Source organism: Mobula birostris, chromosome 5 (assembly GCF_030028105.1).
Source record: "Mobula birostris isolate sMobBir1 chromosome 5, sMobBir1.hap1, whole genome shotgun sequence".
Taxonomy (NCBI): domain Eukaryota; kingdom Metazoa; phylum Chordata; class Chondrichthyes; order Myliobatiformes; family Myliobatidae; genus Mobula; species Mobula birostris.
Genome location: NC_092374.1, coordinates 48,237,319 through 48,259,931, shown reverse-complemented (window position 1 = coordinate 48,259,931; position 22,613 = coordinate 48,237,319). Strand labels below are relative to the sequence as shown.

Genomic DNA, 22,613 nt, shown 5'->3' with positions numbered 1-22,613 from the left:
AAATAACTAAATAAATAAACAATAAATATCAAGAACATGAAATGAAGAGTGCTTGAAATTGAGTCCAGAGGTTCTAAAGTTTGAGCGTTTTTATTCACATTTTGATGTTCTAAAATGCAACCTTTCAAACTTTTAATAGCAGCTGCCTCTAGCGATCACAGAGATAATACACTGTTTTTCGATATTTTGTAGACAGCATATTACCATGAGAACTCTGGTCTCACCTTTGACGTTTCACTTTTTCGTGTCCATCCCTCCCCATCCCACTCTGAAGCCTGATGTGGCAAAAGAAGCTTCCATGTCTGGATGAAATGATGGGATCTGAAATGTCAGCTCTGTTTCGTGCAGAGAACGGACGTTGTATGGGTTGAAGAGATTAATTAGCTCAGCACTAACAACATCTTGGGCCAAAGGACCTGTTCCTGTGCTGTACAGTTCAAAGTTCAATCAGCTCTGATTATAACAAATGGTGGGGCATTGAAACTCCTGCACCTACATTAAATGTTCTTGTGTTGCAAGTAGAACCCAAGAAATGTTCTACCGAACCGGTCTTGTCATTCTGCTCCATGGCAACTCCCCCTCCAAGCAGGATCAACAACTGGGAGCAAGAAACTCAACTCAATACCAAGTATTCAAAGGTTGTTTATGTCTCATTCTACCTAGTGGCCTGACAACTCAAAACTTACCGATTCTCTTTACGTTAAAAACTATGAAGAGATGTGATTCAAATCTCAGAACCAACATGAGTGTTTTTTTTTTCCCAATTTCATTGCAGGGTAACCCAGTACACTCCCTATCAACCAGAAGTTTCCCAAGGCAGATTGGAAAGCCTGCTCAATTATCAGACTATGGTGTGTGATCTCACTTGCATGGATGTGGCCAATGCCTCCTTGTTGGATGAAGGAACCGCTGCTGCTGAGGCGATGCAGTTATGCCACAGGTACTACAGTTTAAATGTGTATTCAACAATAAAACTCTGATCATTGCTTATCCAGTTATTCAGAAATCCCACTGGTACAATATCTAGCTTGCAAGATGTTGATTCCCTGTGCTTCCCTTCCCTTCACCAGGATCTTGGTAACTGTATTCCCTGGAAACTCACCTGGGTTTACCTGTGCTCCCTTGAAACTCACCTGATGCACAGGAAGAGTTATTATTGCACTGTGTACTATTTAAAAAAAAAAGTTAATTAAATGTGTGTTGGACTATAAATAGAATAAATTCTGCTCACCTGACACCACCTATCAGCACCTGAACTCCCATGGTGTTATATTAAAGGAGTATTACAATAGCTGTTATCTGGGTATGACTTGATAATTCATTTTCAAATAGTTGATTTCCTGAAGCAGTAAATTAGGGTTTGAAAAGGCTAATCCATTTGTTATAGATGAGTGGGTCATCAATTTCTTTTGATTGATGCTGTGACATTACGGGCTGGATAAAAGCTTAAATTTATTGTCGTATTAGGCATGTGTACGTATACAGGATGTAAATACCTTGAAAATTAGTATTGCACATCAGCAACACTACATTACAAAACAAAGACAAACGCAAGTTAACGTACAGTTAAATTAAAGCAGCACACACAAAAGCTGGAGGGACTCAGCAGGCAAAGCAGCATCTATGGAAAAGAAAGTACAGTCAACGTTTTGGGCCGAAACATTTCGGCAGAATACACCTAAGTGTTGGTTATGCACTGAAATTAACATAAATTATACAGAACTTCGACGTGTGCAAAATAAACATAACAGCACTTATGCAAGATTGAGAAAAAGAAAAAAATATATAGACTCAGTGGCTATTTTATTAGGGACCTCCTGTACCTAATAAAGTGGCCACTGAGTGTATTTTTGTGGTTTTCTGCTGCCCTAGCCCATACACTTCAAGGTTCAATGTGTTGTGCATTCCGGGAGGCTCCTCTGCACACCACTGTTGCAACACATCGCTTTCCTGTCAGCTTGAACCAGTCTGGCCATTCCCTTCTGACCCCTCTCATTAACAAGGTGATTTTGTCCATGGAACTGCTGCTCACTGGATTTTTGTTTTTGTTTCTCGTACCATTCACTGTAGAGAGACTGTTGAGCATGAAAATCCCAGGAGATACTTTGAGATGCTCAAAAGCGTCCCGACTGGCACCAATGATCATTCCACAGTCAAGGTCACTTAGATCACATTTCTTCCCAATTCTAAAGTTTGGTTCGAACAACAACTGAACCTCTTGACCATGTCTGCATGTTTTTATGCATTGAATTGCTGCCAATAAATATCTTAATAGATGTTTGCATTAACGAGCAGGTGTAGAGGTGTATCTAATAAAGTGGCCTCTGAGTGCATGGCCCAAGGTAGTGTTAAGGTTTTTGAGAGCAGTTCAAGTGGGAAAGAAGCTATTGCTGATCTTTGAGTTATCTGACTTCGGGCTCATGTACCTCCTCCCTGATGCCAACATCGAGAAGTAGCGTAGCTCAGATGTTGGAGATCTCGTCTGATGGATGCTACCGTCCTGAGACATCACCTCTTATAGTGAGGTCCTCAACAGTGGAAGAGCTGTACACGTCTGAGTCCACCACTCCCTGTAGCGGCTTTTGTTCCTTTTCATTGGAGTTTCCATACCTGACCCTGATGCAACCAGTCAGAATGTTTTCCACTGTACATCAATGGAGGTTTGTCAGAGTCCTCAATGTCATGGCAAATGGTAACATTATTTGAATTTGCACATAATCATTAATTTTCTATGCCCTGACCTGTGAAGATAAGTATGTCGTATGTCTTCTTCACTTCCTCTCCAGCTGTGTTGCCGCTCTTGGAGAAAATGGACTTGGATCTTGAGCTCCCTCTGTTCCTCAGTCCTTAGTACCCTACCATTTAATGTGGATGTCCTATCCCATTTGACTTCTGAAAATGCATCATCTAGCAGTTGTTGGGATTGACATAGGTGATCTTGTACTTTAACTGTACCTGGTGCTATCGGTTTCACAATATGGTGATGAGAAGGCATACAGGAGAGAGAGAGATCAGCTGGCTGAGTGGTGTCACAGCAAGCAAGATGAGGGAACACACACCAGTCCTCAGTGAAGTGGAAATGGTGAGCAATTTCAAGTTACTAGGTGTCAGCATCTCTGAGGATCTATCCTGGCCCCAACATATCAATGCAGTTACAAAGGAGACACATCAGTGGCTACATTTCATTCGGAGTTTGAGGGGATCTGGTATGTCGCGGATTTCTACAGATGTACCTTGGAGAGCATTCTAACTGGCTGCATCACCGTCTGGAATGGGGGAGGGATCATTGCACAGGATTGAAATAAACTGCAGAATGTGTAAACTCAGTCAGCTCGATCATGGGTGCTAGCCTCCCCATCATCCAGGACACCTTTAGTGAACAATGCCTCAAAAAGACGGCAACCATCATTAAGGACCCCCATCACCCAGGACATGCCCTCTTCTCATTACCACCATCAGGGAAGAGGTACAGGAGCCTGAAGTCACACACTCAGTGATTCAAGAATGGTTTCTTCCCTTCCGCCATCTGATTTCTGAATAGACATTGAACCCATGAACACTACCTCACTAATTTTTTTTCTCTTTTTGCATTACTTAATTTAATTCAACTATATTTAATTTATATACTGCACCCAATCCTTGTTATATGCGGGGATACGTTCCTTGAAGTTGACACATAATGTGAATAATTATTTAAATGGAGAAAATAGAGCTGCATTCCAGAGGACTTCCTAAATATGTTTTATCTGTAATTTATTCACATTTTCCTACCAATACGACACAAAAGCAGTACTACAAGACAACATGTGTATTATATTTAATCAATTTAAGGTAATATTCAATGTAATAAATCATACAAAAGTTAACATCCTCTGGTGTACAGTACTCACCAACAGTGGCAGGTGTGTTCGCTCCGGGAGATGAGTGGTTGTTGTGGTGTCGGGCAGCTTTACACAGATAAGGTGGATGGTTGTGGTCGTCAGGATAATATCAAGCACAGCAAGGGGTGAAGGAAGACTCATAGAATTCTTAGAACTGCCGGCAGAAAGTGTTACCGATTTGAATAAAGTGGTGAGGGTTGTTTGCTTGGCAGCATTTTGTTTTAATTTTGCTTGTAGGGAAGAAGGGTTGACGGCAGGGAATGACTGAAATGCTGACTCCGTTCTAAACGTGGGTCCATGTCCATCGCCGTTTGTGCCAAGTGTTCTGACTTCCACCATTCCCTCACCATTGGTAAACTCCTGGGATTTTCAAAATCGTCTGTTGCTTGCAGCATCTGAGAGATAGTTCGCGGTAAAAAAAAACGCATGCCTTGAATGTGGATCACACCTTGGTCGAGTGGTTGAATCAGCGATGTTGTGTTAAACGGCAGGAAACGCACTGTTATGTTAGGATGAATGCTGTCCAAATGTTTAGGATGGGCTGGCACATTGTCAAGCAACAAAAGAACTTTAAAGGCAAGTTTCTGTTCCCAGCAGTAGTGTCCCAGAGCTGTGTTACCTTCAGCTGATGCTGTGCTGTTTATAATTTCCAACTTTTTTTCATGTGTTAAAGCCGTTCTCTGCCACTCGGCTAACAGCCCAGGACATGACATCGGACACTTAGGAGGTGTAGTTAAATATTTCAAGCGGAAAATCACTGCACCGTAGGTAAAACCAACAAAAGTTTAAGATCGCGCATCCACACCTTGCCAAAACTAATGCGAGAGTGGCGGGAGAGAGATTGTGAAGTGCATGCACCTGACTTGTATTGGCGGGAAAGCGGTGCTTCTCATCCCAACAGTGAGATTGTGAAGCGTGCGCATGTGACTTGTATTGGCGGGAAGGCAGTGCTCCTCGCATAACTCTGAATTTTGGACGCATATATATAGGTATAGAGACAGACAGTGACATGCAAAAGTTTGGGCACCCCTGGTCAAAATTTCTGTTACTGTGAATAGCTAAGCGAGTAAAAGATGACCTGATTTCCAAAAGGCATAAAGTTAAAGATGACACATTTCTTTAATATTTTAAGCAAGATTACTTTTTTATTTCCATCTTTTACAGTTTCAAAATAACAAAAAAGAAAAAGGGCCCGAAGCAAAAGTTTGGGCACCCTGCATGGTCAGTACTTAGTAACACCCCCTTTGGTAAGTATCACAGCTTGTAGACGGTTTCTGTAGCCAGCTAAGAGTCTTTCAATTCTTGTTTGGGGATTTTCGCCCATTCTTCCTTGCAAAAGGCTTCTAGTTCTGTGAGATTCTTGGGCCGTCTTGCATGCACTGCTCTCTTGAGGTCTATCCACAGATTTCCAATGATGTTTAGGCCGGGAGACTGTAAGGGCCTTGGCAAAACCTTCAGCTTGCACCTCTTGAGGTAGTCCATTGTGGGTTTTGAGATGTGCTTAGGATCATTATCCTGTTGTAGAAGCCATCCTCTTTTCATCTTCAGTTTTTTTGACAGACGGTGTGATGTTTGCTTCCAGAATTTGCTGGTATTTAATTGAATTCATTCTTCCCTCTACCAGTGAAATGTTCCCTTTGGCACTGGCTGCAACACAAGCCTAAAGCATGATCGATCCACCTCCATGCTTAACAGTTGGAGAGGGGTTCTTTTCATGAAATTCTGCACCCTTTTTTTCTCGAAACGTACCTTTGCTCATTGCGGCCAAAAAATTCTATTTTAACTTCATCAGTCCACAGGACTTGTTTCCAAAATGCATCAGGCTTGTTTAGATGTTCCTTTGCAAACTTCTGATGCTGAATTTTGTGGTGAGGACGCAGGAAAGGTTTTCTTCTGATGACTCTTCCATGAAGGTCATATTTATGCAGGTGTTGCTGCACAGTAGAACAGTGCACCCCACTCCAGAGTCTGCTAAATCTTCCTGAAGGTCTTTTAAAGTCAAATGGGGGTTTTGATTTGCCTTTCTAGCAATCCTACGAGCAGTTCTCTTGGAAAGTTTTCTTGGTCTTCCAGACCTCAACTTGACCTCCACCGTTCCTGTTAACTGCCATTTCTTAATTACATTGCGAACTGAGGAAACGGCTACCTGAAAATGCTTTGGTATCTTCTTATAGCCTTCTCTTGCTTTGTGGGCATCATTTATTTTAATTTTCAGAGTGCTAGGCAGCTGCTTAGACGAGCCCATGGCTGCTGATTGTTGGGACAAGGTTTGAGGAGTCAGGGTATTTATAAAGCTTTGAAATTTGCATCACCTGGCCTTTCCTAATGATGACTGTGAACAAGCTATAGCCCTAACAAGCTAATTAAGGTCTGAAACCTCGGTAAAGGTTATCTGAGAGCTCAAATCTCTTGGGGTGCCCAAACTTTTACATGGTGCTTCTTTCCTTTTTCCCCACTCTAAAATTGTACAAATCAAAAATAATACACTAATCTTGCTTAAAATGTTGGAAAGAATGTTTCATCTTTAACTTTATGACTGTTGGAGATCAGTTCATCTTCTACTCACTTAACTATTCACAGTAACAGAAATTTTGATTGGGGTGCCCAAACTTTTGCATGCCACTGTATATGTATATGGCAGACCACAGTACGTGTGCTTGCAACACTGTGTGTCCGACAGAGTGATCAGCAGCACTGGGGCTTCACAGGGGACTGCCTTGACTCCCTTTCTCTTCACCATTTACACCTCGGACTTCAACTACTGCACAGAGTCTTGTCATCTTCAGAAGTTTTCTGATGACTCTGCCATAGTTGGATGCATCAGCAAGGGAGATGAGGCTGAGTACAGGGCTACAGTAGGAAACTTTGTCACATGGTGTGAGCAGAATTATCTGCAGCTTAATGTGAAAAAGACTTAAGGAGCTGGTGGTAGACCTGAGGAGAGCTAAGGTGCCAGTGACCCCTGTTTCCATCCAGGGGGTCAGTGTGGACATGGTGAAGGATTACAAATACCTGGGGATACGAATTGACAATAAACTGGACTGGTCAAAGAACACTGAGGCTGTCTACAAGAAGGGTCGGAGCCGTTTCTATTTCCTGAGGAGACTGAGGTCCTTTAACATCTGCTGGACAATGCTGAGGTTGTTCTACGAGTCTGTGGTGGCCAGTGCGATCATGTTTGCTGTTGTGTGCTGGGGCAGCAGGCTGAGGGTAGCAGACACCAACAGAATCAACAAACTCATTCATAAGGCCAGTGATGTTGTGGGGATGGAACTGGACTCTCTGACAGTGGTGTCTGAAAAGAGGATGCTGTCCAGGTTGAATGCCATCTTGGACAATATCTCCCATCCATTACATAATGTACTGGTTGGGCACAGGAGTACATTCAGCCAGAGACTCATTCCACTGAGATGCAACACAGAGCGTCATAGGAAGTCATTCTTGCCTGTGGCCATCAAACTTTACAACTCCTCCCTTGGAGGGTCAGACACCCTGAGCCAATAGGCTGGTCCTGGACTTATTTCCTGGCATAATTTACATATTACTATTATTTATGGTGCAACTGTAACGAAAACCAATTTCCCCCGGGATCAGTTAAGTATGACTATATAGTTAAATTATAAATATATATCTAAATTACTATATATAGTAACTTACAGTTTTTTTTATTATTATGCATGTAAAGTACTGCTGCCGCTCAGATAACAAATTTCACAGCATATGCCAGTGATATTAAACTTGATTCTGATTCCGATATTGGTCCTCTGTTGTAGTATTCAAATGGTGAAAAGCACACATTGTAGTTACCATGGGGATCAACATTTGCCATTGCAGTGGGTGGAGATGTGAAAATTGCACATCTTTGTTTTTGTTCGACTCTGCGTTGTCCTCCCAGTCTTTGTCAGACAGAGTTGAGTGTATTTTACGCACAAGTACGTGCATCAGATGCAATAATTAACATACAGCAATGTTACAGGCAAATACCATCATGTAAGTGTCATCCGTTAAGAGAAATGTATATTCAATATAAATTCTACACATCTCTAACAAGAAAGAACATGATCAGAACAAAGAAATTGACAGTTCTGAGGTAAATCATTTTTAGAAGACCAAACTAAATTTCTGTTTTGCGTTCCCAACTTCTTCTCCATTTTATTAGCTAACAAATCAAATGTTTCAGAGATTAAGAAATGCTTTCTGAATTCACTATTTTTTTTATGTTTTACTTAGACACAACAAGCGAAGAAAATTCTACGTGGATGCTCGTTGTCACCCTCAAACAATAGCTGTTGTCCAAACAAGAGCAAAGTATGTAAAACTCCTATAAGTTAAATTAAATAATAAATTGTGTGTTCCAGTACATTGGAATATGCAATAGACGGAGAGAGATTATGACCACAATTTAATAGTTCAGAAGAATTTAGGTAGTGAATAATTTTGCATCATAGAAACATCCAGGAGAATGATATGGTGACCTACTTGGAGATGAGTCATAGCTATTCTCAAAGACCAGGCTTCAATGAACTGTACTCCAGGGCTTGTTTGCAGGCAAACCCTTTCTTGAAGCTGAAGATTGGAGGCCAGGTGCTCATCAGCGTTTAAGCTCACCCCAGAGTCAAGTGTCTTTGAATTTCTAAGATGCCTGTTTATAGAAATGGAAACACTTGTTTTCACTGCCAACAATGATCCTGGATTCCTACTGATTTTAAGAAATTGTGGAAGGTTCTTAAAGCTGAATCATTTGTCTTAGGTCCATTTTGAGTAACCACCTGACTTGCCACCTAAAATTATATTCCCTGGAAATTTAAACTCTCCAGCTCCTGTCTGTTTCTTGCTCTGATTTCCCTAAACCCCCAATAATTAAACTTCCTACGGCTCTCTTGGTCCCACTCTCTGTAAGTTTCTGTCTGCACCAACTTCAAGTAGTAATGCAAAATCTGGTCAGCAGAATTAGTCCGTTCAGCCCATCGAGACTGCTCCGCCATTCCATCATGGCTGATTTATTATCCCTCTCAACCCCATTCTCTTGCCTTCTCCCCATAACCTTTGATGCCCTGATTAATCAAGAATCTATCAACCTCCACCTTAAATATGCCCAGTGACTTAGCCTGCACAGCCATCTGTGGCAATGAATTTCACAGATTCACCTCCCTCTGGCTGAAGAAACTTTTCCCTATCTCTGTTTGAAATAGATGTCCCTCTATTCTGAGTTTGTGCCCACTGGTCCTAGACTGCCCCACTATAGTAAACATTCTCCCCACATCCACTCTATCCAGACCTTTAATATTTGATAGGATTCAAGGAGACCCTCCTCATTCTCCTAGCTCCAGAGAGAACAGGCATTGAGCCATCAAACGCTTCTCATATATCAAACCTTTCATTCCTGGGATCATTCTTGTGAACCTCCTCTGGGATCTCTCCAGTGCCAGCAAATCTTTTCTTAGGTACGGGGCATTCACCGTGCTTGGAAGTCTTCATGTTTATATTGTTTTACAACATTGTCAAAAAAGCCAAATTAATCCACTGATTCACTGATCAACAGAAAAAGACCTTTGTGTCAAAGTGAGAACAGATATTTACAAAGTGATCTAAATTAATTAGAAATATAAAACACAGCATAATTGATTGCATAAGTATTCACCCCCTTCAAGTCAGTATTTAGTAGATGCATTTTTGGCAGCGATTACAGCCTTGACTCTGTGTGGATAGGTCTCCATCAGCTTTGCACATCTGGACACAGCAATTTTCCCCCATTCTTCTTTACAAAACTGCTCAGGCTCTGTCAGATTGTATAGGGATCGTGAGTGAACAGCACTTTTCAAGTCCAACCACACATTCTCAATTGGGTTGAGGTCTGGACTCCGGCTTAGCCACTCCAGGGCATTAACTATGTTGCTTTTAAGCCATTCCTGTGTATCTTTGTCTTTATGCTTGGAGGTCATTATCTAGCTGGAAATCTCCTAAGTCACGAATCTCTTGCAGACTGCATCAGATTTTCCTCCAGGATTTCCCTGTATTTTGCTACATTCATTTTACCCTCTACCTTCACAAGCCTTCCAGGGCCTGCTGCAGTGAAGCATCCCCACAGTACGATGCAGCCACCACCATGCTTCACGGTAGGGATGGTGTGTTTTTGATGATGTGTGGTTACGCCAACCATAGCGTGTAGTCTGGTGGCCAAAGAGCTCAATTTTGGTTTAATCAAATTATAGAACCTTCTTCCAGAGCCTTCCAAACTGTATGGCAAACTGTAGCCGAGATTTGATTTCTTCCCGGACCTCCTGTCCCATGATCCTCTTGTATCCCCTTTTGCCTATCACCTGTCCAGCTCTTGGCTCTATCCCTCCCCCTCCAACTTTCAAATCCCTTACTCACTCTTCCTTCAGTTAGTCATGACGAAGGGTCTCGGCCTGAAACGTCGACTGCACCTCTTCCTACAGATGCTGCTTGGCCTGCTGCGTTCACCAGCAACTTTGATGTGTGTTGCTTGAATTTCCAGCATCTGCAGAATTCCTGTTGTTTTTTTTTTCAACAGTGGCTTTCTCTTTGCCGCTCTCCCGTAAACTTGCAACTGATGAAGCACTCAGGCAACAGTGGTTGTATGTGCAGTCTCTCCCACAACCGTTTCAGCCTTGGGAAAAAGCCTCTGACTATCCACACGATCAATGCCTCTCATCATCTTATACACCTCTATCAGGTTACCTCTCATCCTCCATTGCTCCAAGGAGAAAAGGCCAAGTTCACTTAACCTATTCTCATAAGGCACACTCCCCTATCCAGGCAACATCCTTGTAAATCTCCTCTGCACCCTTTCTATGGCTTCCACATCCTTCCTGTAGTGAGGCGACCAGAACTGAGCACAATACTCCACGTGGTGTCTAACCAGGGTCCTATATAGCTGCAACATTACCTCTCGGCTCCTAAATTCAATTCCACGATTGATGAAGGCCAATACACCGTACGTCTTCTTAACCACAGAGTCAACCTGCACAGCTGCTTTGAGCGTCCTATGGACTTGGACCCCAAGATCCCTCTGATCCTCCATACTACCAAGAGTCTTATATTCTGCCATCATATTTGACCTACCAAAATGAACCACTTCACATTTATATGTGGGTTGAACTCTGTCTGCCAGTTCTCAGCCCAGTTTTGCATCCTATCGATGTCCCGCTGTAACCTCTGACAGCCCTCCACACTATCCACAACACCCCCAACCTTTGTCTCATCAGCAAACTTACCAACCCATCCCTCCACTTCCTCATCCAGGTCACTTATAAAAATCACAAAGAATAAGGGTCCCAGAACAGATCCCTGAGGCACACCACTGGTAACCGACCTCCATGCAGAATATGACCCGTCTACAACCTCTCTTTGCCTTCTGTGGGCCAGCCAGTTCTGGATCCACAAAGCAGTGTGCCCTTGGATCCCATTCCTCCTCACTTTCTCAATAAGCCTTGCATGGAGTACCTTATCAAATGCTTTGCTGAAATCCATATACAGTACATCTACTGCTCTTCCTTCATCAATCTGTTTAGTCATATTCTCAAAAAATTCAGTCAGGCTCATAAGGCACGACCTGCCCTTGACAAAGCCATGCTGACTATGCCTAATCATATTAAACCTCTCCAAATGCTCATAAATCCTGCCTCTCAGGATCTTCTCCATTAACTTAACAACCACTGAGACTCACTGGTTTATAATTTCCAGGGCTATCTCTACTCCCTTTCTTGAATAAAGGAACAACATCCGTAACCCTCCAATCCTCCGGAACCTCTCCCATCCCCATTGATGATGCAAAGATCATGGCCAGAGGCTCAGCAATCTCCTCCCTTGCCTCCCACCGTAGCCTGGGGTACATCTCATCCGGTCCTGGCAACTTATCCAGCTTGATGCTTTCCAAAAGCTCTAGCACATCCTCTTTCTTAATATCTACATGCTGAAGCTTTTCAGTCTGCTGCAAGTCATGACTACAATAACCAAGATCCTTTTCCACAGTGAATACTGAAGTAAAGTATTCATTAAGTACCTTTTATAACCTTTTCACGAAGTTGCTTAGTGTTCTTTTGTCCTTGTGGTTTAGTTTTCGCCAGGATACGGACTCACCAGCAGTTACAGATACAGGTATATTTTTACTACAATCAATTCAAATACCTTGACTGCACAGGTCTCCCAAAACAGATCTCTATTTAATTAATTATGTGACTTCTGAAACCGTTTGGCTGCACCAGCGATGATTTGGTGTGTCACATTAAAGGGGGGAGGGAGTGAATATTTTTGTAGTCAATTATCTTGTGTTTTATGTTTGTAACTAATAGACAATAGGTGCAGGAGTAGGCCATTCGGTCCTTCAAGCCAGCACCGCCATTCACTGTGATCATGGCTGATCATCCGCAATCAGTATCCAGTTCCTGCCTTATCCCCATAACGTTTGATTCCACTATCTTTAAGAGCTCTATCCATCTCTTTCTTGAAAGCATCCAGAGACTTGGCCTCCACAGCCTTCTGGGGCAGAGCATTCCATATATCCACCACTCTCTAGGTGAAAAAGTTTTTCCTCAACTCCGTTCTAAATGGCCTACCCCTTATTCTTAAACTGTGGCCTCTGGTTCTGGATTCACCCATCAGCGGGAACATGCTTCCTGCCTCCAGCGAGTCCAATCCCTTAATAATCTTATATGTTTCAATAAGATCCCCTCTCAGCCTTCTAAATTCCAGGGTATACAAGCCCAGTTGCTCTAATCTTTCGACATATGACAGTCCCGCCATCCCGGGAATTAACCTTGTGAACCTACGCTGCACTCCCTCAATAGCAAGAATGTCCTTCCTCAAATTTGGAGACCAAAACTGCACACAGTACTCTAGGTGTGGTCTCACCAGGACCCTGTACAGCTGCAGAAGGACCTCTTTGCTCTTATACTCAATTCCCCTTGTTATGAAGGCCAGCATGCCATTAGCTTTCTTCACAGCCTGCTGTACTTGCATGCTTGCTTTCAGTGACTGATGTACAAGAACACCTAGATCTTGTTGTGCTTCCCCTTTTCCTAACTTGACTCCATCTAGATAATAATCTGCCTTCCTGTTCTTACCACCAAAGTGGATAACCTCACATTTATCCACATTAAACTGCATCTGCCATGCATCTGCCCACTCACCCAGCCTGTCCAAGTCACCCTGCTTTCTCATATCATCCTCCTCACATTTCACACTGCCACCCAGCTTTGTGTCATCAGCAAATCTGCTAATGTTACTTTTAATTCCCTCATCTAAATCATTAATATATATTGTAAACAGCTGTGGTCCCAGCACTGAACCCTGCGGTACTCCACTGGTCACCGCCTGCCATTTCGAAAGGGACCCGTTAATCACTACTTTGTTTTCTGTCAGCCAGCCAATTTTCAATCCATGTCATTACTCTGCCCCCAATACCATGTGCCCTAATTTTGCCCACTAATCTCCTATGTGGGACTTTATCAAAGGCTTTCTGAAAGTCCAGGTACACTACATCCACTGGCTCTCCCTTCTCCATTTTCATAGTTACATCCTCAAAAAATTCCAGAAGATTAGTCAAGCATGATTTCCCCTTCGTAAATCCATGCTGACTGGGACCGATCCTGTTACTACTATCCAGATGTGTTGTAATTTCATCTTTTATAATTGACTCCAGCATCTTTCCCACCACCAACGTCAGGCTAACCGGTCTATAATTCCCTGTTTTCTCTCTTCCTCCCTTCTTGAAGAGAGGGACAACATTAGCCACCCTCCATTCCACAGGAACTGATCTTGAATCTATAGAACATTGGAAAATGATTACCAATGCGTCCACGATTTCTAAAGCCACCTCCTTAAGTACCCTGGGATGCAGACCATCAGGTCCCGGGGACTTATCAGCCTTCAGACCCAACAGCCTATCCAACACCTTTTCCTGCCTAATATAAATTTCCTTCAATTCATCCATTACCCTAGGTCCTTTGGCCACTATTACATCTGGGAGATTGTTTGTGTCTTCCCTAGTGAAGACAGATCCAAAGTACCTGTTCAACTCGTCTGCCATTTCCTTGTTCCCCATAATAAATTCACCCGCTTCTGTCTTCAAGGGCCCAATTTTGGTCTTAACTATTTTTTTCCTTTTCACATACCTAAAGAAGCTTTTACTATCCTCCTCATATTCTTGGCTAGTTTACCTTCGTACCTCATTTTTTCTCCGTGTGTTGCCTTTTTAGTTAACTTCTGTTGCTCTTTAAAAGTTTCCCAATCCTCCGGCTTCCCACTCGTCTTTGCTATGTTATACTCCTTCTCTTTTATTTTTATACTGTCCATTACTTCCCTTGTCAGCCACGGCCTCCCCTACTCTCCTTAGAATCTTTCTTCCTCTTTCGAACGAGCTGATCCTGCACCTTCCGCATTATTCCCAGAAACACTTGCCATTGCTGTTTCACTGTCATCCCTGCTAGGGTATTGTTCCATTGAACTTTGGCAGCTCCTCCCTCATAGCACCATAGTTCCCTTTGTTCAACTGTAATACTGACACTTCCGAGTTTCCCTTCTCCCTCTCAAATTGTAGATTAAAACTTATCATATTATGGCCACTACCTCCTAATGGCTCCTTTACCTCGAGGTCCTTGATCAAATCCGGTTCATTGCACAACACTAAATCTAGAATTGCCTTCTCCCTGGTAGGCTCCAGTACAAGCTGTTCTAAGAATCTATCTCGGAGGGACTCCACAAACTCCCTTTCTTGGGGTCTAGTACCAACCTGATTCCTCCAGTCTACCTGCATGTTGAAGTCCCCCATAACAACTGTAGCATTACCTTTGCGACATGCCAATTTTAACTCTTGATTCAACTTATACCCTGCATCCAGACTACTGTTTGGGGGCCTGTAGATAACTCCCATTAGGGTCTTTCTACCCTTAGAATTTCTCAGTTCTATCCATACTGACTCTACATCTCCTGATTCTATGTCACCCCTCGCAAGGGACTGAATATCATTCCTCACCAACAGAGCCACTCCACCCCCTCTGCCCATCAGTCTGTCCTTTCGATAGGACGTGTAGCCTTGAATATTCATTTCCCAGGCCCTGTCCACTTGAAGCCATGTCTCTGTTATTCCCACATCATACTTACCAATTTCCAACTGTGCCTCAAGCTCGTCCACTTTATTTCTTATACTCCGTGCATTCATATACAATACTTTTAATTCATTACTCCCCTCACCTCCCATATCAATTCCTATTTCACTTGGCCATACTGTACGATCCCTTCTTGAGCTTTCTGCTCTGTTGTTTCTGCTGTCTTTCTGAACTTATTCTCACTTTCCCTTTATCTCCATCCTTATGTTTCCAGTTCGTCCCCTCCCCCCCCCCCCCCACTACTTAGTTTAAACACACCCATGTTGTAGAGGCAAACCTGCCTGCCAGAATGCTGGTGCCCCGCTTATTAAGGTGCAATTCATCCTTACCCCGAAACATACCCCAGTGGTCCAAGAATGTAAATCCTTGCTTCCTGCACCAGTTCCTTAGCCACACATTCAGATCCATTATCTCCCTGTTCTTGACCACTCCAACACGGGGAACTGGAAGCAAACCGGAGATGACCACCCTGGAAGTCCTGCTTTTCAGCCTTCTTCCGAGTTCTCTGAAGTCACGCTGTAGAATGTCTTTTAGATCACTTTGTAGAGATCTGTTTTGACTTTGACACACAAGCCTTTTTCTGTTGATCACTGCCAAAAGAGCCAAATTAAATCCACTTTGATTCAATGTTGTAAAACAATAAAACATGAAAATTTCTGGGGGGAGGGGGGTGAATACTTTTTATAGGCACTGTACTCATAATACTTCATGTGCGATCTGATTAATATCTTATATAGCCTCAGCATTGCATCCTTGCTTTTGTATTCCAGCTCTCTCGAAATGAATGTACTTACTACTTGATTGAGTTCCAGAGGCCAATTAAAGTTGTTGATTGAAGATAACACAAACAACAGGAATTTTGCAGATGCTGGAAATTCAAGCAACACACATCAGAGTTGCTGGTGAACGCAGCAGGCCAGGCAGCATCTCTAGGAAGAGGCACAGTCGACATTTCAGGCCGAGACCCTTCGTCAGAACTAACTGAAGGAAGAGCTAGTAAGAGATTTGAAAGTGGGAGGGGGAGGGGGAGATCGAAAATGATAGGAGAAGACAGGAGGGGGAGGGATGGAGCCAAGAGCTGGACAGGTGACTGGCAAAGGGGATATGAGAGGATCATGGGACAGGAGGTCCGGGGAGAAAGACAAGGGGGGGGGGAACCCAGAGGATGGGCAAGAGGTATATTCAGAGGGACAGAGGGAGAAAAAGGAGAGTGAGAGAAAGAATGTGTGTATAAAAATAAATAACGGATGGGGTACGAGGGGGAGGTGGGGCATTAGTGGAAGTTAGAGAAGTCGATGTTCATGCCATCAGGTTGGAGGCTACCCAGCCAGAATATAACGTGTTGTTCCTCCACCCTGAGTGTGGCTTCATCTTTACAGTAGAGGAGGTCGTGGATAGACATGTCAGAATGGGAATGGGATGTGGAATTAAAATGTGTGGCCACTGGGAGATCCTGGTTTCTCTGGCGGACAGAGCTTATCCACTGATGTCCTCTGTCTCTGGAGACAGCTTATCCACTGATGTGCCCCTTTCTAGATCTTTCTGTCTCTGTCTCTGGAGACAGCTTATCCACTGATGTCTACTATAAGCCTCTCACAGCTCTCTGGACTATTCCTCTTCTCACCCTGTCTCTTGCAAAAATACCATCCCCTTCTCGCAATTCCTCCGTCTCTGCCGCATCTGCTCTCAGGATGAGGCTTTTCATTCCAGGACGAGGGAGATGTCCTTTTTTAAAGAAAGAGGCTTCCCTTCCTCCACTATCAACTCTGCTCTCAAACGTATCTCCCCCGTTTCACGTACATCTGCTCTCACTCCATCCTCCCGCCACCCCACTAGGAATAGGGTTCCCCTTGTCCTCACCTACCACCCCACCAGCTTCCAGGTCCAACATATTATTCTCCGTAACTTCCGCCACCTCCAACGGGATCCCACCACTAAGCACATCTTTCCCTCCCCCCCCCCCCGCTTTCCGCAGGGATCGCTCCCTACGCGACTCCCTTGTCCATTCGTCCCCCCCATCCCTCCCCACTGATCTCCCTCTTGGCACTTATCCTTGTAAGCGGAACAAATGCTACACATGCCCTTACACTTCCTCCCTTACCACCATTCAGGGCCCCAAACAGTCCTTCCAGGTGAGGCAACACTTCACCTGTGAGTCGACTGGGGTGATATACTGCGTCCAGTGCTCGCAATGTGGCTTTCTATATATTGGTGAGACCCGACACAGACTGGGAGACCGCTTTGCTGAACACCTACGCTCTGTCCGCCAGAGAAAGCAGGATCTCCCAGTGGCCACACATTTTAATTCCACATCCCATTCCCATTCTGACATGTCTATCCACGGCCTCCTCTACTGTAAAGATGAAGCCACACTCAGGTTGGAGGAACAACACCTTATATTCCGTCTGGGTAGCCTCCAACCTGATGGCATGAACATCGACTTCTCTAACTTCCGCTAATGCCCCACCTCCCCCTTGTACCCCATCCGTTATTTATTTTTATACACATATTCTTTCTCTCACTCTCCTTTTTCCTCCCTCTGTCCCTCTGACTATACCCCCTGCCCATCCTCTGGGTCCCCCCCCCCCTTGTCTTTCTTCCTGGACCTCCTGTCCCATGATCCTCTCATATCCCCTTTGCCAATCACCTGTCCAGCTCTTGGCTCCATCCCTCCCCCTCCTGTCTTCTCCTATCATTTTGGATCTCCCCCTCCCCCTCCGTCTTTCAAATCTCTTACTAACTCTTCCTTCAGTTAGTCCTGATGAAGGGTCTCGGCCTGAAACGTCGACTGTGCCTCTTCCTACAGATGCTGCCTGGCTTGCTGCGTTCACCTGCAACTTTGACGTGTGTTGATTGAAGATAACAACTTGTTTTCAAATTTATTATTCTATATGTGTCTACATTGTGTAGGGCCTACACAATCTTACCGTTCTATTGAGGCGATGTGATATTGGACGTGCCCACTGTCAATGTTATTACCACAGTACAATGAAGGAATGGGAAAATGCCTCTCCTGTTGGAGTGCATTGTGATGCGGAGAGAGATTGTTAACATTCTTTGGCCCACGCTCCCCTGCAGGCAAAATATACAAATGCTTGAGAACACCTACCACCAGAATTAAGGACAGCTTCTATCCACTCTTGAAAAGATCAACTCTCCAATATTATTTTAAGGTTTATTTTTGATCTCTCAATCTACCTCTTCACAGCTCTTGCATTTTAATTTGTCCGCGTACACTACACTCTCTATGTAACTGGAACACCATTTTGTTTGTTTTCTTGTGCATTACCTTGATATACTTTCAGAATAATCTGTCTGGATGGCATGCAAACAAAAGTTTTTCACGATATCTTGGTATATGTGACAATAATAAACAAATTACTTATTTATCAAGCTTGAGAACCTTTGAGGTGAAGCACAAGGGTATGTATGGTGTTGTTGAAGAAGCCATACCGAGCTGCTGGAATGTCCTTTGTAGATGGGGCTAAATGGAGGTGGATATCCCATTGGTAGTGTGAGGGGCAATGTTTAAATTGGTCAATTTGTTTATTATTGTCAGATGTACTGAAGTGGAATGAAAAGGTTTGTTTTGGATGGCATCCATACCGATCATTTCATCGCATCGGTATCTTGAGGGAAAGACGATAGCAGAACACAGACTACCTTGTTGTATTTGCAGAGAAAGTAAGTGCACAGACAATAAGGTGCAAGAGGTAGATTTTGAAATGAAGAGATCATCCTTATCAAACAAACAAGAGTCTAATAGAATTTTCTTTGAGCCTGGGAGCATGTGCTTTCAGTCTTTTGTATCTAATGCCTGATGGGAGGGGGGAGAAGAGAGAGTGTCCAAGGTTGGTGGGGTCTTTGATTATGCTGGTTGAACACCCACCCAGTCAAAGAGGAATGTTCTGTCCACCATTGTACCTAGTATTGAATTTGGTTTGTAGCTTGATGATGGTGCAAAGCCCTCAGGTGCCTGGAGTGAGTCATTGATTGCAGGATGCCCAATCCTGATCTGCTGCTATAATCAGCATTCACCATTTTTCGTACCTTCTTCCCAAGAATTTGATGGCAGATAAATCAGTTGTAACACAATGAAATGTTACAAGGAAGTGATTAGACTTCAGAGATGATTATTGCCCAGGTATGACAGGAATATTATTTTGAGGTTTATTTTCGTTTTTATTTAGAGATACAGCACAGTAGCAGGCTCTTCCAGGACAATCAGCCCGCACCACCCAATTACACCCATGTGACCAAGTAACCTACTCTGCTGTGTGTCTTGGGAATGTGGGAGGACAGTTGAGCACCCAGTTGAAACCCACGTGGTCATGGGGAGAACGTACAAGCTCCTAACAGACAGCAGCGGAATTGAACCTGGGTCGTTGGCGCCATAATTCTGTTACACTAACTGCTACTCTACCTTGCCACCCCCTTTATTTGTCATTCATCCCTGAATATTGTCCACATTTTGCTGAATGAAGCGGTAGACTGTTTCAGTGTTGGAGAAAACTCAACCGGAATTGATCACCATGCCATCATCAGCAAATATGACCTCTAGCATTCATTGATAAAGCGGGTCAGGTCTGAGACGCTTCTTTAAAACATTGGAGTGAGGCGAAATTAACTTTTAGGTTAATATTTAGAAATCTAGAGACTGCAACTTCAGTATCTAAACTATGACTCCATCGGGTTCGTTCACTGTCCTCTTGCAATAAATTCTGTACTTCATTCAATCATGTGTGTCTCCCCTGCTCTTTGCAACTCTGTCAACTTTCACTCATAATTGCTGGAGACTTCCCACCTTTAGAGTTGAATCTTGTTCTTTCCCACCCTTTCATCTCGTAATCCAGACTCTATAGTTTATTTTTTTCCCCCACATTAATTCCCCACATCTTTACAAACTGCATTATTGCCAAACTGGTTAAACTCACTGTGATTGCACAGTACCATCTCTTTCTGTATGTCTCCATCCATTTCCTCTGCTCATCTTCACTGCTTTCCACAATCGGAAACTGCTGATTCTGTCCCGCTTCCTGAAACTCACCGTAACTTACTCTGTTTTACTCTGCCTTTAAGTGTCCCCCCAGGTCCTTAACCCTTGAATAACTCTTGGGTGGTAGTGTATCTAATATAGCAGCTACCTTCAGCACCAAAGAGCCAGGTTCATTCCTGACCTCAGGTGCTGTCTGTGCAGAGTTTGCATGTTCTCCCTGTGACCACATGGGTTTCCTCTGGCTGGATGTTGTGGTTTCCTCCCACGTGCCAAAGACATCGAAGTCATTCGGTTAATTAACCACTCTGAATTGCCCCGATGTGTAAGTGCGTGGTAGAATCTGGGGAAGGAAGGGTTTGATGGAATTTTAGGGGGAATAAAAAGTGTAGGATTAGTGTGTACAGTGGTTGGCAGAGATGCGGTACAGAATAGGCCCTTCCAGCCCTTCGAGCCATGTTGCCCAGCAACCCCCAACTTCACCCGAGCCTAATTACATTACACATTAGTAACCTACTAGCTTGAATGCCTTTGTACAGTGGGAGGAACCCACACAGCCCATGGGGAGGATGTATAAACTCCTTACAGAGGACGCTGGAGTTGAACTCTGACACCCTGAGCTATAATAGGGTCCCATTAACCACTGTGCTACCATGGTGTAACAGTTGTGTGTTAAGTACCTTCTACATGTTCTACAGGACTTTGCAAGTCCTAGCAACGCTTAGGTTTAGCAATTGCTTTATAAGTGAAGCTGGAACTAAAAACTGAGGGCAGCAAGGTATTATGCTGTGTATATTGTGTTCTGATGTGCTTCTTGACAAGGAATCTGTTTCCAGTTACATAGGAGTAATGACGGAATTGAAATTGCCCCATGAAATGGATTTCAGCAGAAAGGATATCAGTGGAGTACTGTTTCAGTACCCAGACACGGAGGGAGGAGTCGAAGACTTCTCTGAACTTGTTGACCTTGCACACCAAAATGGGGTGAGTAATAGAAGTTTGAATTGTGTTGGGGATTGGTGACTGCAGGCACCTGGTAAGTGCTGGGATTAGAAGGTCTACCTTTTGGAATGTTAACCGATTTAACAGGCTAGAGAATCTGAGGTGATCTCCCGAAGTCACTAAGTGTTCATATATTAAGGGATATGGGGTTAGTCTGAGATAAACAATTATTCATGATTATATTGAATGATAGAACAGGCCACCTCTGATGAAAAAGATGTATACTCTCAAATATTACCCGTTTTTCTGTCCTCAGTTTCTGCCTGGCCTGTTGAGTGTTCAGAACCCTTTCTGTTTCTGTTTCAGGCTTGTGATAGTTTAATGATTTGTTTACTACTAATACTTGTACCTGTAATTAGAACATTCATGTGTCACCTAGAAACAATATTTCAATATGTCATTCTATGGAATGGGCTGGGTGTGTGAGAACTGGGACTCCAAGTGAGGAAAGTAAATATCTTCTGTCTGTCTCTGTCATCTCTGTCATCTATCTCTCTCCTTCTGTCTGTCTGTTTCTCATGTTTTTCTCTCTCTCTCCTGTCTGTTTCTCTCTTTCTCCCTCTCTTCCCCCTTTTCCCTTTCTGTGTGCGTGTGCGTGTACCTCGCGGTCTCCCTTGCGCTCTCACTCACTGTCTCACTCATCCTTGTGCTCCCCCCCTTCCCTATTTCTTCTTTTGCTGCAGCTGCCACAGTTCAACTTCCCTAATATCGATTGGCACTTCCTCAGTGCAAAAGGGTTAAATGGGGTGGGATTTGTTAGGTGAGTTCAAGATGGATTCCTGATTCAATATGTAGACAGGCTGACTGGAGGAGAGGCCATTCTGGATCTGGTACAGAGACACACACACACACACACACACAGAGAAAGAGACAGGCAGTGAACCAGGACAGGTGTCAGATCTCTCAGTGGGAGAGCCAAAACTCCCTTACCTTGGGAAGGGAGAGGAGCAGACGTTATGAGAAAGTTATTAATTGTGGGAGGGGAGTACATGATGCTTTTCGGCAGGAACTTAGGAGCACAAGTTGGGACAGATGTACTTGGGGAAGTGCACAATAGAAATGTGGAGGTTGGCTAGGGAACACTCTGGATAGGTTTGTCCCACTAAGGCAGGGAAAGGATAGTAGGGTGACAGAGAGGTGGAAGATCTTGTCAAGAGGAAGAAAGGAGCTTACTTAAGATTTAGGAAATGAGGATAAGATGGGGTGCTAAAGAGTTGCAAGCTTGCCGGGAAGAAGTTGAGGAATGGACTTAGGAGAGCAAGAAGGGGTGTAAGAAGGCCTTGGTGAGTAGAATTAAGGAAAACCCCAAGGCATTCTACACATGCGTAAAGAATAGGAGGTTGGCCAGAGTGATGAGAGATAGTAGGTGAAACATGCCTGGTGTCAGAGAAAACAGTGGGGGCCCTTATTGGATACTTTGCTTCAGTATTCACTAGTGAGTGCCCCCCCCCCCCCACCCAGACCAGACAGGATGTACTCCAGGTTATTACAGGAAGTGAAGGAAGAGATTGCTGTGTCTTTTGTGATTACCTTTACATCCTAACTGTCTGCAAGAGTCGTACCATATGACTGGAGTGTGGCAAATGTTCAAGAAAGGGTGTAGAGATA

At 43.7% G+C, this 22,613-nt stretch overlaps 1 protein-coding gene across 2 annotated transcripts in view; it reads left to right on the top strand.

Moving 5' to 3' along the window:
* Positions 1–22,613, top strand: part of gldc (glycine dehydrogenase (decarboxylating)) — a 210,133-nt gene that overhangs the window by 108,714 nt on the left and 78,806 nt on the right. For both annotated transcript variants that reach the window (XM_072257995.1, XM_072257996.1), the window contains 3 exons: positions 776–940; positions 8,112–8,189; positions 20,840–20,987. In XM_072257995.1, coding sequence (XP_072114096.1) covers positions 776–940; positions 8,112–8,189; positions 20,840–20,987 — 391 coding nt within the window. The remainder of the gene's footprint in view (positions 1–775; positions 941–8,111; positions 8,190–20,839; positions 20,988–22,613) is intronic.